Consider the following 10828-nt stretch of genomic DNA (forward strand, 5'->3'; position numbering starts at 1 on the left):
TTCACCCTTGTTTTTGTTTTGTACTGCTCTGTTTTTGCTTTGTCTGGATAGGAACTTTGGATTTTTGCACTAAAATTAATACACGTGACTCCCCACCACACACACACGCTCACACTTGTGCACGGAAGGCAGGCTCTTCCACGGCCCTCGAGGCAGCAGCCAGTCCTGTGGGGCTACGTGTTGGCCTGGCTTTTTGGAGAGGGGTGGGGCTGCCTGAGAATTCACAAAAGCATGCTGAAAAAAAAAAAAAAAAAAAAAACTGAAAATAAAAACTAAATTTCTGTTTCTAGAGACATTAAGGTAGGGAGTCATTTAGCAGGGAAAGAAACAAAACTCCAAGTCTGGGGCTTCATCTTAGGAAATGAAGAACCAAACCCCTAATGTGAGATCCCCTATTGTAAACTCCAGTGGTTTTCAATGAAGGGGACACAAGGTAGTACAAGCTATTTTTTGTATTTCAAGTAGCACATTGGAGATTGACTATCTGCTGGGACGTGGTCACATGGATGCACTGAAAAGTCAAGTTGTTTTGGGTTCGAGCTGCAAGCCTCTCAAGTCAGTGTGGCGATGCCGGTTGTCTCATCCCAATCAAAACCTCTGCTTGGCCACTGATGACATTAAGGTCACATTAGAGATGAGTTTTTTTTCCCTTCCCATCTCTGATTAATAAAAGTGAGGCACAGCGGCATTATTACTGCCTATTGCAGTTTGGGAGGCAGAGTCTTACAAAACTGTGGGTTCACCAAGAAAAAAATATAAAAGAGTCCCATAGTGGCAAAAAGTTCGGGACCTAGCCTTGTGCCTCCCCTCCCCCTCCCCTGAACACACACAATTCCAAGGGAATAAACAGGCTTCTCTGGAGCCAGGGTGGAACGTGCCTGTCGTGTGAGAAAACTCAAAGAAAGACAGTGTAAATTAACTGCATCTGGTGAGGTTAGGTGAGAAGGGGAAAGAGATAATTAGTTGGCATTATAGGAACAAGGGCAAAGAACGGAGTTCTATATTTACTCAGAGGAAATCCAAAATAGACTACTTTGCACCCATTTGGTGCTTGGGAGGGAAGTTGACACCTCCAGGTTGGCAGACGTTGAACCCAGAGACCAGAGGCACAGCTCAACCAAACCCCCTCGCATGGCACAAAACACCCTTCCCACCTCCAACAACCGGAGCCTGACTCGCACCCTTTCACTTCCAGAAACGAAAGCAAGAACGCTGAGGGAAGCCCCAAAAGACATTCGGGAGCAATAAGACAAGGTTTCAGTGGGGTAACAATCAAATAAAAGCCTTACCCATAAGAAAGCCAAACAAATGCATCTGTTTATAATAAAATGGGTTCTCTTAAAACTTGATACTGGTCAATTTACGGTACCCTTTGGCATGTATGTTGCCATGAGTAGACGTGCAACATTTCGGAAGTAACGCATATTTCAAGTGATGCAGAGACAACACTGGGCTGTTTTACTGTGCATAGGATAATAGAAATAAATGCCACAGTCACATAAAACTCCATATTATGTAGCCAAGACACAGTTTCAACCATCTCAGAAGAATTTAAAGCATTGTAGCACGAACTATGAGGGCGTCTAACATGAAAATCTTTTCGCTCTGTAGATGCAAAGAGACTGCTTTATTTGTACATGTAACATGTGTGCTACATAGGAAGAAAACATGAGCATGTTCGGCTTTACCTGTGGATGCGGGTTACATGCAGTTCTTTAAAGTAAGAACGGCTGCTAAGCGCAGTCAGTCATGAAGATGTGTGCTCATGAGATGCATGGTGCAGGTGAGCATGCACAGCTTTGCAAACATTTTTAAAGCTGGTTTGTGGGGCGTTTATTACAAGAAAAGATGCAAGAGTCATGAGGTTAGAGGATCTTCTAGACAGAGGAGCTAAAGTTAGGGAGAAAGACTAGATGAAGATTGGTGAGCTCAGTCTACACGTCAGAAAGGACAGGAGCTGAGTCTAGGCTGCTTTCAAGCCCTCCCAGTTCCCCAGAGGACCTGGGAGGTAGGGAAATGAGTAGATTCAAGTTGTCAGTTGAGACAGAGAGAGTGTTGAGAGAATGAGGTTGTGGCCGTGGAGAGCAGCACAGGTGAGAAGTGAAGACAGCTGTGTTCTAGTGCCCGCTCTGCCCCACCCACCTTGCAACCATAGGCAAGTCGTGCCACTACTCTGGGTTCAGTGTTTTCATCTATAAGATGAGAAAGATGACAGACCCCAGAGTACTTGCAACTTGGTATATTTAAGTTCTCTGCACTGCCAAAAAATAAAAATAAAAAACAAAAAAAATCAGAGAAACCCCAAATAGCTCCCTAAAATGCAGCCCACTGGAACCTCCTAAAATGTCAAAGACACCATACACATCCAACAAGCATTTTATATCTGCATATCACCCTCGTCCGAGCATCTCACAGAACACTGCAAAGCTGCTATTGGTATTTCAGTAACCTCCTGAAACCTACAGCAGCAGGCAGCACCTCCCAATCCATTATTATACTACTGAAGATCAGAGATGCTGAGTGCTTTGTCCAAGGTCAGAAGCTAGGACAAGATCAGAATTCCAGCCTCCTCAGTTCCTAAGGCTATGCTATGCTTTCCACGAAGAAACCAAGCTGGCTTTCTGGGAAGAATGCCAGAGGTTCCATTCTCCCAACTGAGAATTCGTTGGAATATTGGAATAACAACTTTGGAGACTGCGGTCTCTCCAATCCATTTCAGGACCTGGCTAGAAATACAAAAACCCGAAGAAAGAAGCAACAGGGAATTATTCCGTTTTTTAACGAAAGAGAAAAAATTAGGGGTGGGAATACGGGGTTTCTTAAAAATTACATGATTGCTGGAAGTTAATTTGGTATTTCTTCGTTGGTTTGTAAGTTCTGTTTCCAATCACAAAACCAGACAGCTGAGGATGGCTAAATCACATTTCAGTGAATTAGCATCTTGTCCCAAAGAATCTTTCCCTTTCCGAATATAACAGAGAACCCAGAACGCAACCCTCCATGGTAAAAGAAATCTCCCTCCATGCAAGAGAGAGGTGGTCACAATCCTTAACCATAATCTAAACTGATAGTCTTCAAACCCAGCAGCAATCACTGAGAATGGCAGAGAGGTCACCACTTAACTTGGGGTATATACTGCCTCTTCTAGAACACTGACTGAGACCACACCCTGCTAGGGGACAGAGATGGCATCATTGACCGTTCTTCACCACATACGATGCCCCTTATTAGGCTGAAGTTAGTGCACCTGGAACAGAATCCACCGCAGATTTAGAGACGCATGTTCCAAAGGAAGATTCTGACTTCTTCCACAAAAGGCCAACCAGCACGAGGTAGCCCTTGTGGGGCCAGTCTACTGTCTGGAGATAACATGAAACCAACCTTACGGCAAAGCCCCAAGTGATCAGATCGGTACTCAGCGTTGAGCTCCATGAAATAAAGAAATAAACAAACAAAAAATCACTTTTTCCCCTACCTGTCGATGATGACAGGGTCTGAAGGAGTCTCATTTCGGTTTCCGCAGCTTTTCTTTTCACAACATCGACTGTAGATTGGGAAGGAGCCGAAAAAGTAGAAGAAATTTGTTAAATCAAGAAAATATGTTGAGCACACAATGTAACAATGTTCACAAAAACGAATCTGTTCACGGTAGCTTCCCACCTTTAAACTGCTTGAGGGCAGAAATTGTGACCATGTTTTATGGAAAAAAAAAAATCAAATCAAATAAAAAACACTGAACCAGAAGCCAAAACGTACTCATTCCAATTCTCACTCTGTGACTTACAAGCCGGCTGGGTCTCAGCAAATCACAACTTTCCCAAAAGCCGTATTTGTAATCTGAATCACGGATGACTGGATTTTAAGATCCATAAGGTCACTTCCAGCTTGGTGTTCAATGATTTTGTGAATGTATAGTTTAGGTCTTTGTATCTCAATAAAGATTTGAAAAAAGAGGGGAAAGGAGAATGTGTCAAATAGACCAGAAGTAGCTACCTGGATTTTTACAAACTTTATTTAAATAACAGCTTTCTACAGAGAACTTAGTGTACTTTATAAATATTTATTCATTCACTCATATCTATCATTTTTCCAAAAGTAAAGGGGGAAGACCAAAATTATGGTGTATGTTTTAAAACAGGAAGAAAATGAGGCAGGGAGCTGTAGGATGATATCTCCAACAATTTTCACCAAGTCTGGAACAGAAGTGGTACTCTCACCATCTGTAGCCCCAGTCCTGAAAACTCTACTTCCCAAGACTTCCCCCCTCACAAAGCACTGGGTGGTGGACAGCCCCTCAATAAACGCTGGTGGGATTAGCTGAGGGGAGGAGATAAAGCAGACCCTTTAGTGTAATTACAACATATAGAAAGTACTCCAAAGGTGAGCAGAGAGCAAAACACCCCAACCCAAAGGTATCGGTTGAAAATACCTAAACAAATGTGAGAAAGGCACGAGAAGCTTGGTGGCAGGGAAGCACTGGGGAATCGCCACCTTGACCCCACCAGGCTGCCCACGTGCTGCCTGTTGGGGGTCGCAGACTTCTGAATACCCCTCAGCTCATTCCAGGCACATGGACCACTAATAACCACAGTTGGTTACAGATGTAGCCTTGGCGTGGCTTCCAAGAAAATCATTCTCATCCACCCCGGTTGGAGAACATGCCTAATAAATGTTAATAATCACGAAACTATATGTGAGCACTGCCCTCCCCATGACAGTTTCTCTGTAGCTTAAGTCTGATGTGGTGCCATAGAAAGATTGCTGAACTGAGAATCGGGGTTCTGGCGTCTAAGCTGTCACCAACCAGCTGCATGAATTTAGTCAAATCTCTTTAACCCCTCTGGACTTTTTCTTCTTTACATATGAAATAAAGTTGTTGGGTTAATTATCTGTAGAGTCCCTTCTAGGTTTAAGTGCATGTGGCTATGGGGTCCCATGAGCACCCTTTGAAAGTGACAATAACGTAAGGAAATGTAGAAGCCGTGGGGCAGCAGTGACCTACAGGCCTAGCACCAGCCCAGTCCCAGGTTTGCTCTGTGGCTCTCTGCAGCCCATTTGCCCCTTCTCTGATCCTCCCCAGAATTAAACATAAACAAACAGATATTTTAAAACATTTAAAACCCATCTCTTTCATGCAGGGATGTGTGGATTAGTCGGTGAACAGTTCTGCCGTCCTCGGAAAGTGAAATATACTTGAGAGACACTAAAGCATTTCACCAAGTGGGCACAAGGAGGTTTAAGAAATTTAATCAAATTAGTAGGAAGGAAAAGAAAAATGGTCTCAACTTTCTTAAATACCAGAGTTTGCCGCTGGGACTTTCTGAAATAATATTTGGCCTTTGAAATTATATTAGGTCTTAACTTTTAAAATTTCAATCCATCCCAAGATTAACACCAATAAAAATGCAGGCCAGCTGCTCTCCCACCTTCCAAAACTCTTGTCTGTCTTCCCAAATCCCTGCCCCCACTCATTTCTGTCTCCCACCTCTCCTCTTTCTGAAATATCGCTTATGTCAACCTAATACCTTTGCAGCTCGGGCAAACCGCTCTTCCTAGCAACACAATTTCAAAAGGCCCATACATGCTTGTTACCCAAAGACCTTCAAGCCAGGCTCTCCTTTGACATCGCAGCATGTCAACCTAACCCCAAATATGTGTGCGATGCCAGGTACAATTTAATTACAAGAGTGCACACTGTCAGAATGTGCCGAGCTGTTTAGTTTGGGTAGGAAGGATTCTGAGGAGGCAGAGCAAGTTTGCAAAATTGCTCAGCTGAATTCAGCTGCTTTCCATGGGGATTTCCTCTGGAGGAAAAGAAAAACAGATAAAAACGTAAGCCTGGTGCCAGTGTGACACAATGTGGGGAATCAGCCCAGGAGGTAATGATATTCAAAGAAAAATGCAAAGGAACTTTAGGATCCAGTTCCCCATTTTCCAACAGTAACATATTCAAATACAATCTCTAAGGTTAATATTCAGCACAGAAAATGTATAGAAGACACTCACTTGGCTGTGGAACTACAACAGTAAAGGTATAAAAATAATAAAACTTGGTTGTATTCACCCCATTTGAGCCCTTTTTAAAACTTCTGGGTTCTAAGTTAGCCAAAGCAAATTATTTAAAAAAAAAAAAAAAGAAGAAGAAGAAAAGATCTCATTAATATGTCCTAGTTATTCTTTGTTTCTTAAATGACATTCAGTCCTCATGCCAGCAGTATTAGCAGGAGCAAAGGAAAAGGGGGAACCTAAGATGTTTAGGAACCCACATTCTCCAAACACTGTGATAGCTGACGCCAAGGAATTGAGTCCCTGAATTACCCAGATGCCAAACTCAATTCTCTCTTCCCTTTGCTGTATGGATAAAGCCAGAGTGACCAACTTCAGGTTCAGCTACTATAGTTAAAAGGCTTTTAGGATTCTTTTCTAACAAGCAAGTCTCTAATTCTGAAGTTCCTTATAAGTGATTTTTTTTAAATCAAAAATGACAGTAAAATAGGGGGGGAAAGCAAGCAAGAAAGAAAAAAACTGAACTTGGCAATAGGCTAAGATTGTATTCCTAACAATCCCAGAGAGGCTCAGAGGTGTCCCCCTGCCCCCCACCTAAATGAACGAAAATGAAAGCTGGTCCTCTGTTTGTGTCTGGCTTGGTTTGGTTTATTTTATTCTAGTACTTATTTGGAGAACCTTTTATTTAAAACACCCTCAATGTGTTCACAGGCCTCTTTCATTCTACCTCTGCCTGGTGTGTTTGAAGAGAGAGAGAAAAAGAATAAAACAAGTTGGAGGTGGGAGGAGAGGGAATATGAGAAATTTTATCACAATCCTCAATTGTACCTGCATTTTTCAGAAAGAAAAAAAAAAGAAGAAGAGGGATGAAAGCTGGCTTGGGAAGGAGGAAAAGCCCCAGCCTTAGACAGAGGATGACCAGTCAGCCAAACTCTGGCTTGCGACAAGCTTAGATGTCCCTTTCCCCTCCAAAATCGTTTTTAAAATTCAACCCTCAACTTTCAAAAATCTGTCTCTAATTTCAAACTCAAATAAGCGCACAGCATGGTGGCTTTTGTTTTGTTTTCTTCTCCCCAACTCCTCCCTGCGATTGCATAACAAAAGTGTCTAAATTCACACCATCTGGCCGATAAAGACACTGGCCCCACTGCCCGGCTGGTCCATCTGATTAGTGCCCTGTCTAGGCTGCGCCTTGTGGCGAAAAGTCACAGCTGTGGGGTTTGCTCGCGCTCAATACAACTCTGTTATTAGCCAGCTGTAGGCCTTGAGACGACTTCTGTTCAAATTATAATATCTTTTAACCCTCTGAGCATTGAGGGCTCAGGGGTGGCTGGCAGCGACATAACAACTAGATTTCTCCTTGCTAATAATTGGCAAAATGAACCAAAGCGGGGAAGAGAGGAACAGAGACAATTGGGGAAGGGAGAGAAAGTTATTCCTAAAGAGATTTATCTTGTTCCTTTGTTTTGTTTCCCCCCTCAAAGCTAAACACCAATTTAGGAGCCTTTTACTAAAGATTACAGAACATAAAACCATTTGGGGAGGTGCCCAGGTATGTCAAATAACACCATGCAAATGAAACTAAGTACCTGCAATAACCCTTGAGAAACAGGGCATCAGATTCATTCCAAAATCATTGCCTGCTACAACTGGCTCTTAAAATGTGAGAGAAGGAACTCCCCCCGCCCCTTCTTGGAGAATTAACCAGCTCTGACAGATTGAATGAGAACTTCCCTTTCAGATGCATCCAATATTTGCCTTCACCCATCTCATCTACTCAGACACATACACAAACACACACACACACACACTGCAGATAGTACCCATCCAATGGATCATTTATTTACCCATAATTAATATTTGTTTTAAATTCTAGTTTGGGAAGAAAATAGCAGAGCATCTTCCCAGGTCTCCAACGCAGAGAAGTTACAGTACATTAAATTTTTATATTGTGTTACTAATGCAGACTAAACTAGAGGCTTTAAAAATTGATGCTGCTACTTAAACAGCATAAAATGAGGAGGATTTGATTGGGCTTAAAAATAAAAATGTCAGCCTTAACTACAGCTGGATGGGTCGTGCAAGTATTATTTAAAGTGATAGGTATAATTCATTAGACAATGGGCTATTTTTGTTGTTGTTGTTTTGTTTTCTTTTCTTTTCAGAAGGTAATCTCTCCAAACAAAGCCATTTCAAAGTATAGAGAGGAATTTTTAAAAACCTGCCTTCAATTAACCAACAGAATCAAAGCATTCTATTTAGTCTAGGTGTTACATGCAAGTACATCTTGGAATTGTAGTTTCTTTCTGAACAAACCTATCCAGGGTCCCTGGCATAAGGAAGTATCCATCTCCTTACTCCTTCACCCAATGCCTCGCCCAGCTACTCAGGCAAGGAAGCTGAAGCCACTGGCAGAGTTGAACTTTGCATTTGGAAAGTTTGTTTTCCTAATACTTGGTCAAAACCAAAACAAACATGTCTGATTGTTATGGTTTCTTCCTGGCTAGGTTGGGGAGAGAGACAGAGCTTCAGGGAGCTGCCCATAAAACAGTCCCCACTAAATCAGATGGGCTGCAATTACCCCAAACTAGCAAGTCTGGAGTGGGAAGACATTCACGAAAGCAATAGCAGGGCAAGGAAGAATTGAGGCTGTCCTCCACAATCAGAGATTTGAGAGAAAGAAAAACATGTATGGAACAGACATTCAGATTTTTACAGTAAAATAACCACACTCTTCCCAGAGTTTCCTTTTTGTGGCCTTTCCCCTCTCACTGTGGGATCCCCAACACTCAGTCCAATGCCCGGCACATACCAGGCACTCAATAAACATTTGTTTAAAGTGTGAAAAAAAATCTTCTCATAGAACAATACACAAAAACAGAATAAATGTGGATAAATTTCTTCTGATTTCATTTTCTTCCAGTCGGGAAGAAGAAAAGGGGTAATGCACGGGGCTCCGAAAAGAAAACGGGAAAGGCGGGGAAAGGTGGAGAAATGAGAGTTGACTGCACCTTTCTCAACCGGACCCTCAGAATCCAGCTGTTGCTCCGACCACTTATCTGCCAGATGGGACCCTCTCCCTTCTGCCACCCCTCCCACACACTGGTGGGCAACTGGACCCCTCTTTCTACCTGGTAGTTCCTCCTGACCTAAGAAACTCCCCCGACACATCAAGTCACAGGAGAACCAACCCCCCATCACAGGCAGATGCCTAGGGTGGGGAAGTTTCCCCCCACCCAAAAATGGGCAGCTAAACCCTCTGGTGGTCCCTGGCCCAGACTGTAAGGGCTTTGACTCAGTAACTCCACAAGTGGCCCAAGCAGGCCTCGCAGGAAGGGAGCAGTCGCCAATGGGTTCAAGGAAGGTCCTGGATCCCAACCCCATCCCGGCCTCTGCCACAGACCAGGGGCAGTGCCGGGGACAGTGGAGACTCTGCAGGTGGCCTAGGAAACTCCTTCGACACCTTAAAGGTGGAATACTGAGTCGTTCTAAGTTTCCTTTCCGAGTCCTAACGGACATGCCCTAAGAAACTTGCCTTAAAGGAGGCTAATAATGGTGGTCCTGCCCGGGGCCGGCCACCCCGCTGCGCCCTCACCCCTGAAAGTCAGTCCGAGGCCTGAGCCCGCAGGCCGGCTCACCTGCCCGGCCCCCCGGCCAAGCCCCGAGGAGAAGGCGCTATTACCTGCACATGACTTCGTGCGTCAGGAGCACTCGGCACATTTCCGGATTCTTATTCTGTCCCTCGTAAGCTATGGGCTGCGAAGCGGGTACAGGCAGGAAGGGAAGACATGGAGGGTGGTGGACGGACAAAGAGAGACGGGACTTCAGAGAAGGCACAAAATCGTTTCCCCTCTCGCTACCTGCCACCGCCCGAGCACTTTCCCGCAGCACGGAACCTGGGCGCTTGCCCGGTTGACTCAGCTGAAATTAATAGAGAAGTTCGCCCCGGCGAGGACACGTTCTTAGCAAAAAGGAAAGTTTGGGGAGACTGAACGTCCCAATAACTGTTTCCTCTCCTCATCCTGTCTTTCACCTCCCCCTGCCCCCAGTGTCTTCCCAAGCCAGGTAGAAACAGGTCAATTCGTGAGAGTAAAAACAATTTTCCCTGAGTGGACGAGGTGCGGGGTAACACGGAGGGGGGCGTGGAGTCTACCCAGGAAGTTGTGGACAGGGACGGTTAGAGACAAGGGGCGGGCAGAGGATCAGAGACAGGCGGGGAGGAACCAAGTGGCCTCCTGGCTCACCTGCTTGGTGACGGAGTCGATGAGCCTGACGTAGAGGTCCTGCTCCGTGCGGACGCCTGCGGGAGGAGAGGAACCCGCATGAGTCAAGGGCGGCGAAGCCCCTTCCCGGCACCCCGAAGCCGTCTTAGCCGCCGCAGGCTCCAGGCAGAGCCCTCTTAGAGGCAGAGACCTCCCACCCCCAGCTGCAACCAAGCCTCCCGCAGGTTGCGCCCTGAATCGAGGTCAGCTGCGGAAACACGCGCGCCTCCCCGGCGCAGAAGCCTGCGGCCCGCGCCTGCCCGCCGCGCGCTCACCGTTGCTGTAGAGGAGCTGCAACTTGTAGTGCGTTCCATTGTTGGTCTTCTCGTTGCCTTGTTCCTGAAAAGACAGGCAGCTGCACTGCATTCCCTTGGTTTCCAGACTCCCAAAATGAGGGAAAGACGAAAGACCCGCCCCCACACCAACTCCCGCCGCCGTGCTCCCCATCAAACAGCAGCTTTGGACAACCCCGACCTGCCCCAGGTCAAAGGGCAGGAGCGTCTGCCCACAGGTGGCTGTCCTCGAAAACTTGCCAAGGCTCCCCGCTACTCGACCCTCTC

General features: G+C 45.3%; 1 protein-coding gene across 1 annotated transcript in view; it reads right to left on the reverse strand.

Annotated features, from left to right (window-relative positions):
- The window catches only part of EBF2 (EBF transcription factor 2), a 172924-nt gene extending 162335 nt beyond the window's left edge, over window positions 1–10589 (reverse strand). The window contains exons 1-3 of the mRNA XM_045535792.1: window positions 10544–10589; window positions 10251–10306; window positions 3476–3544 (exon numbers count right to left, since the gene is read on the reverse strand). Coding sequence (XP_045391748.1) covers window positions 3476–3544; window positions 10251–10306; window positions 10544–10582 — 164 coding nt within the window. The 5' untranslated portion in view covers window positions 10583–10589. The remainder of the gene's footprint in view (window positions 1–3475; window positions 3545–10250; window positions 10307–10543) is intronic.
- Between the last annotated feature and the right edge of the window lie 239 nt (window positions 10590–10828).

The sequence above is a fragment of the Lemur catta genome, chromosome 22 (assembly GCF_020740605.2).
Source record: "Lemur catta isolate mLemCat1 chromosome 22, mLemCat1.pri, whole genome shotgun sequence".
Classification (NCBI taxonomy): Eukaryota; Metazoa; Chordata; class Mammalia; order Primates; family Lemuridae; genus Lemur; species Lemur catta.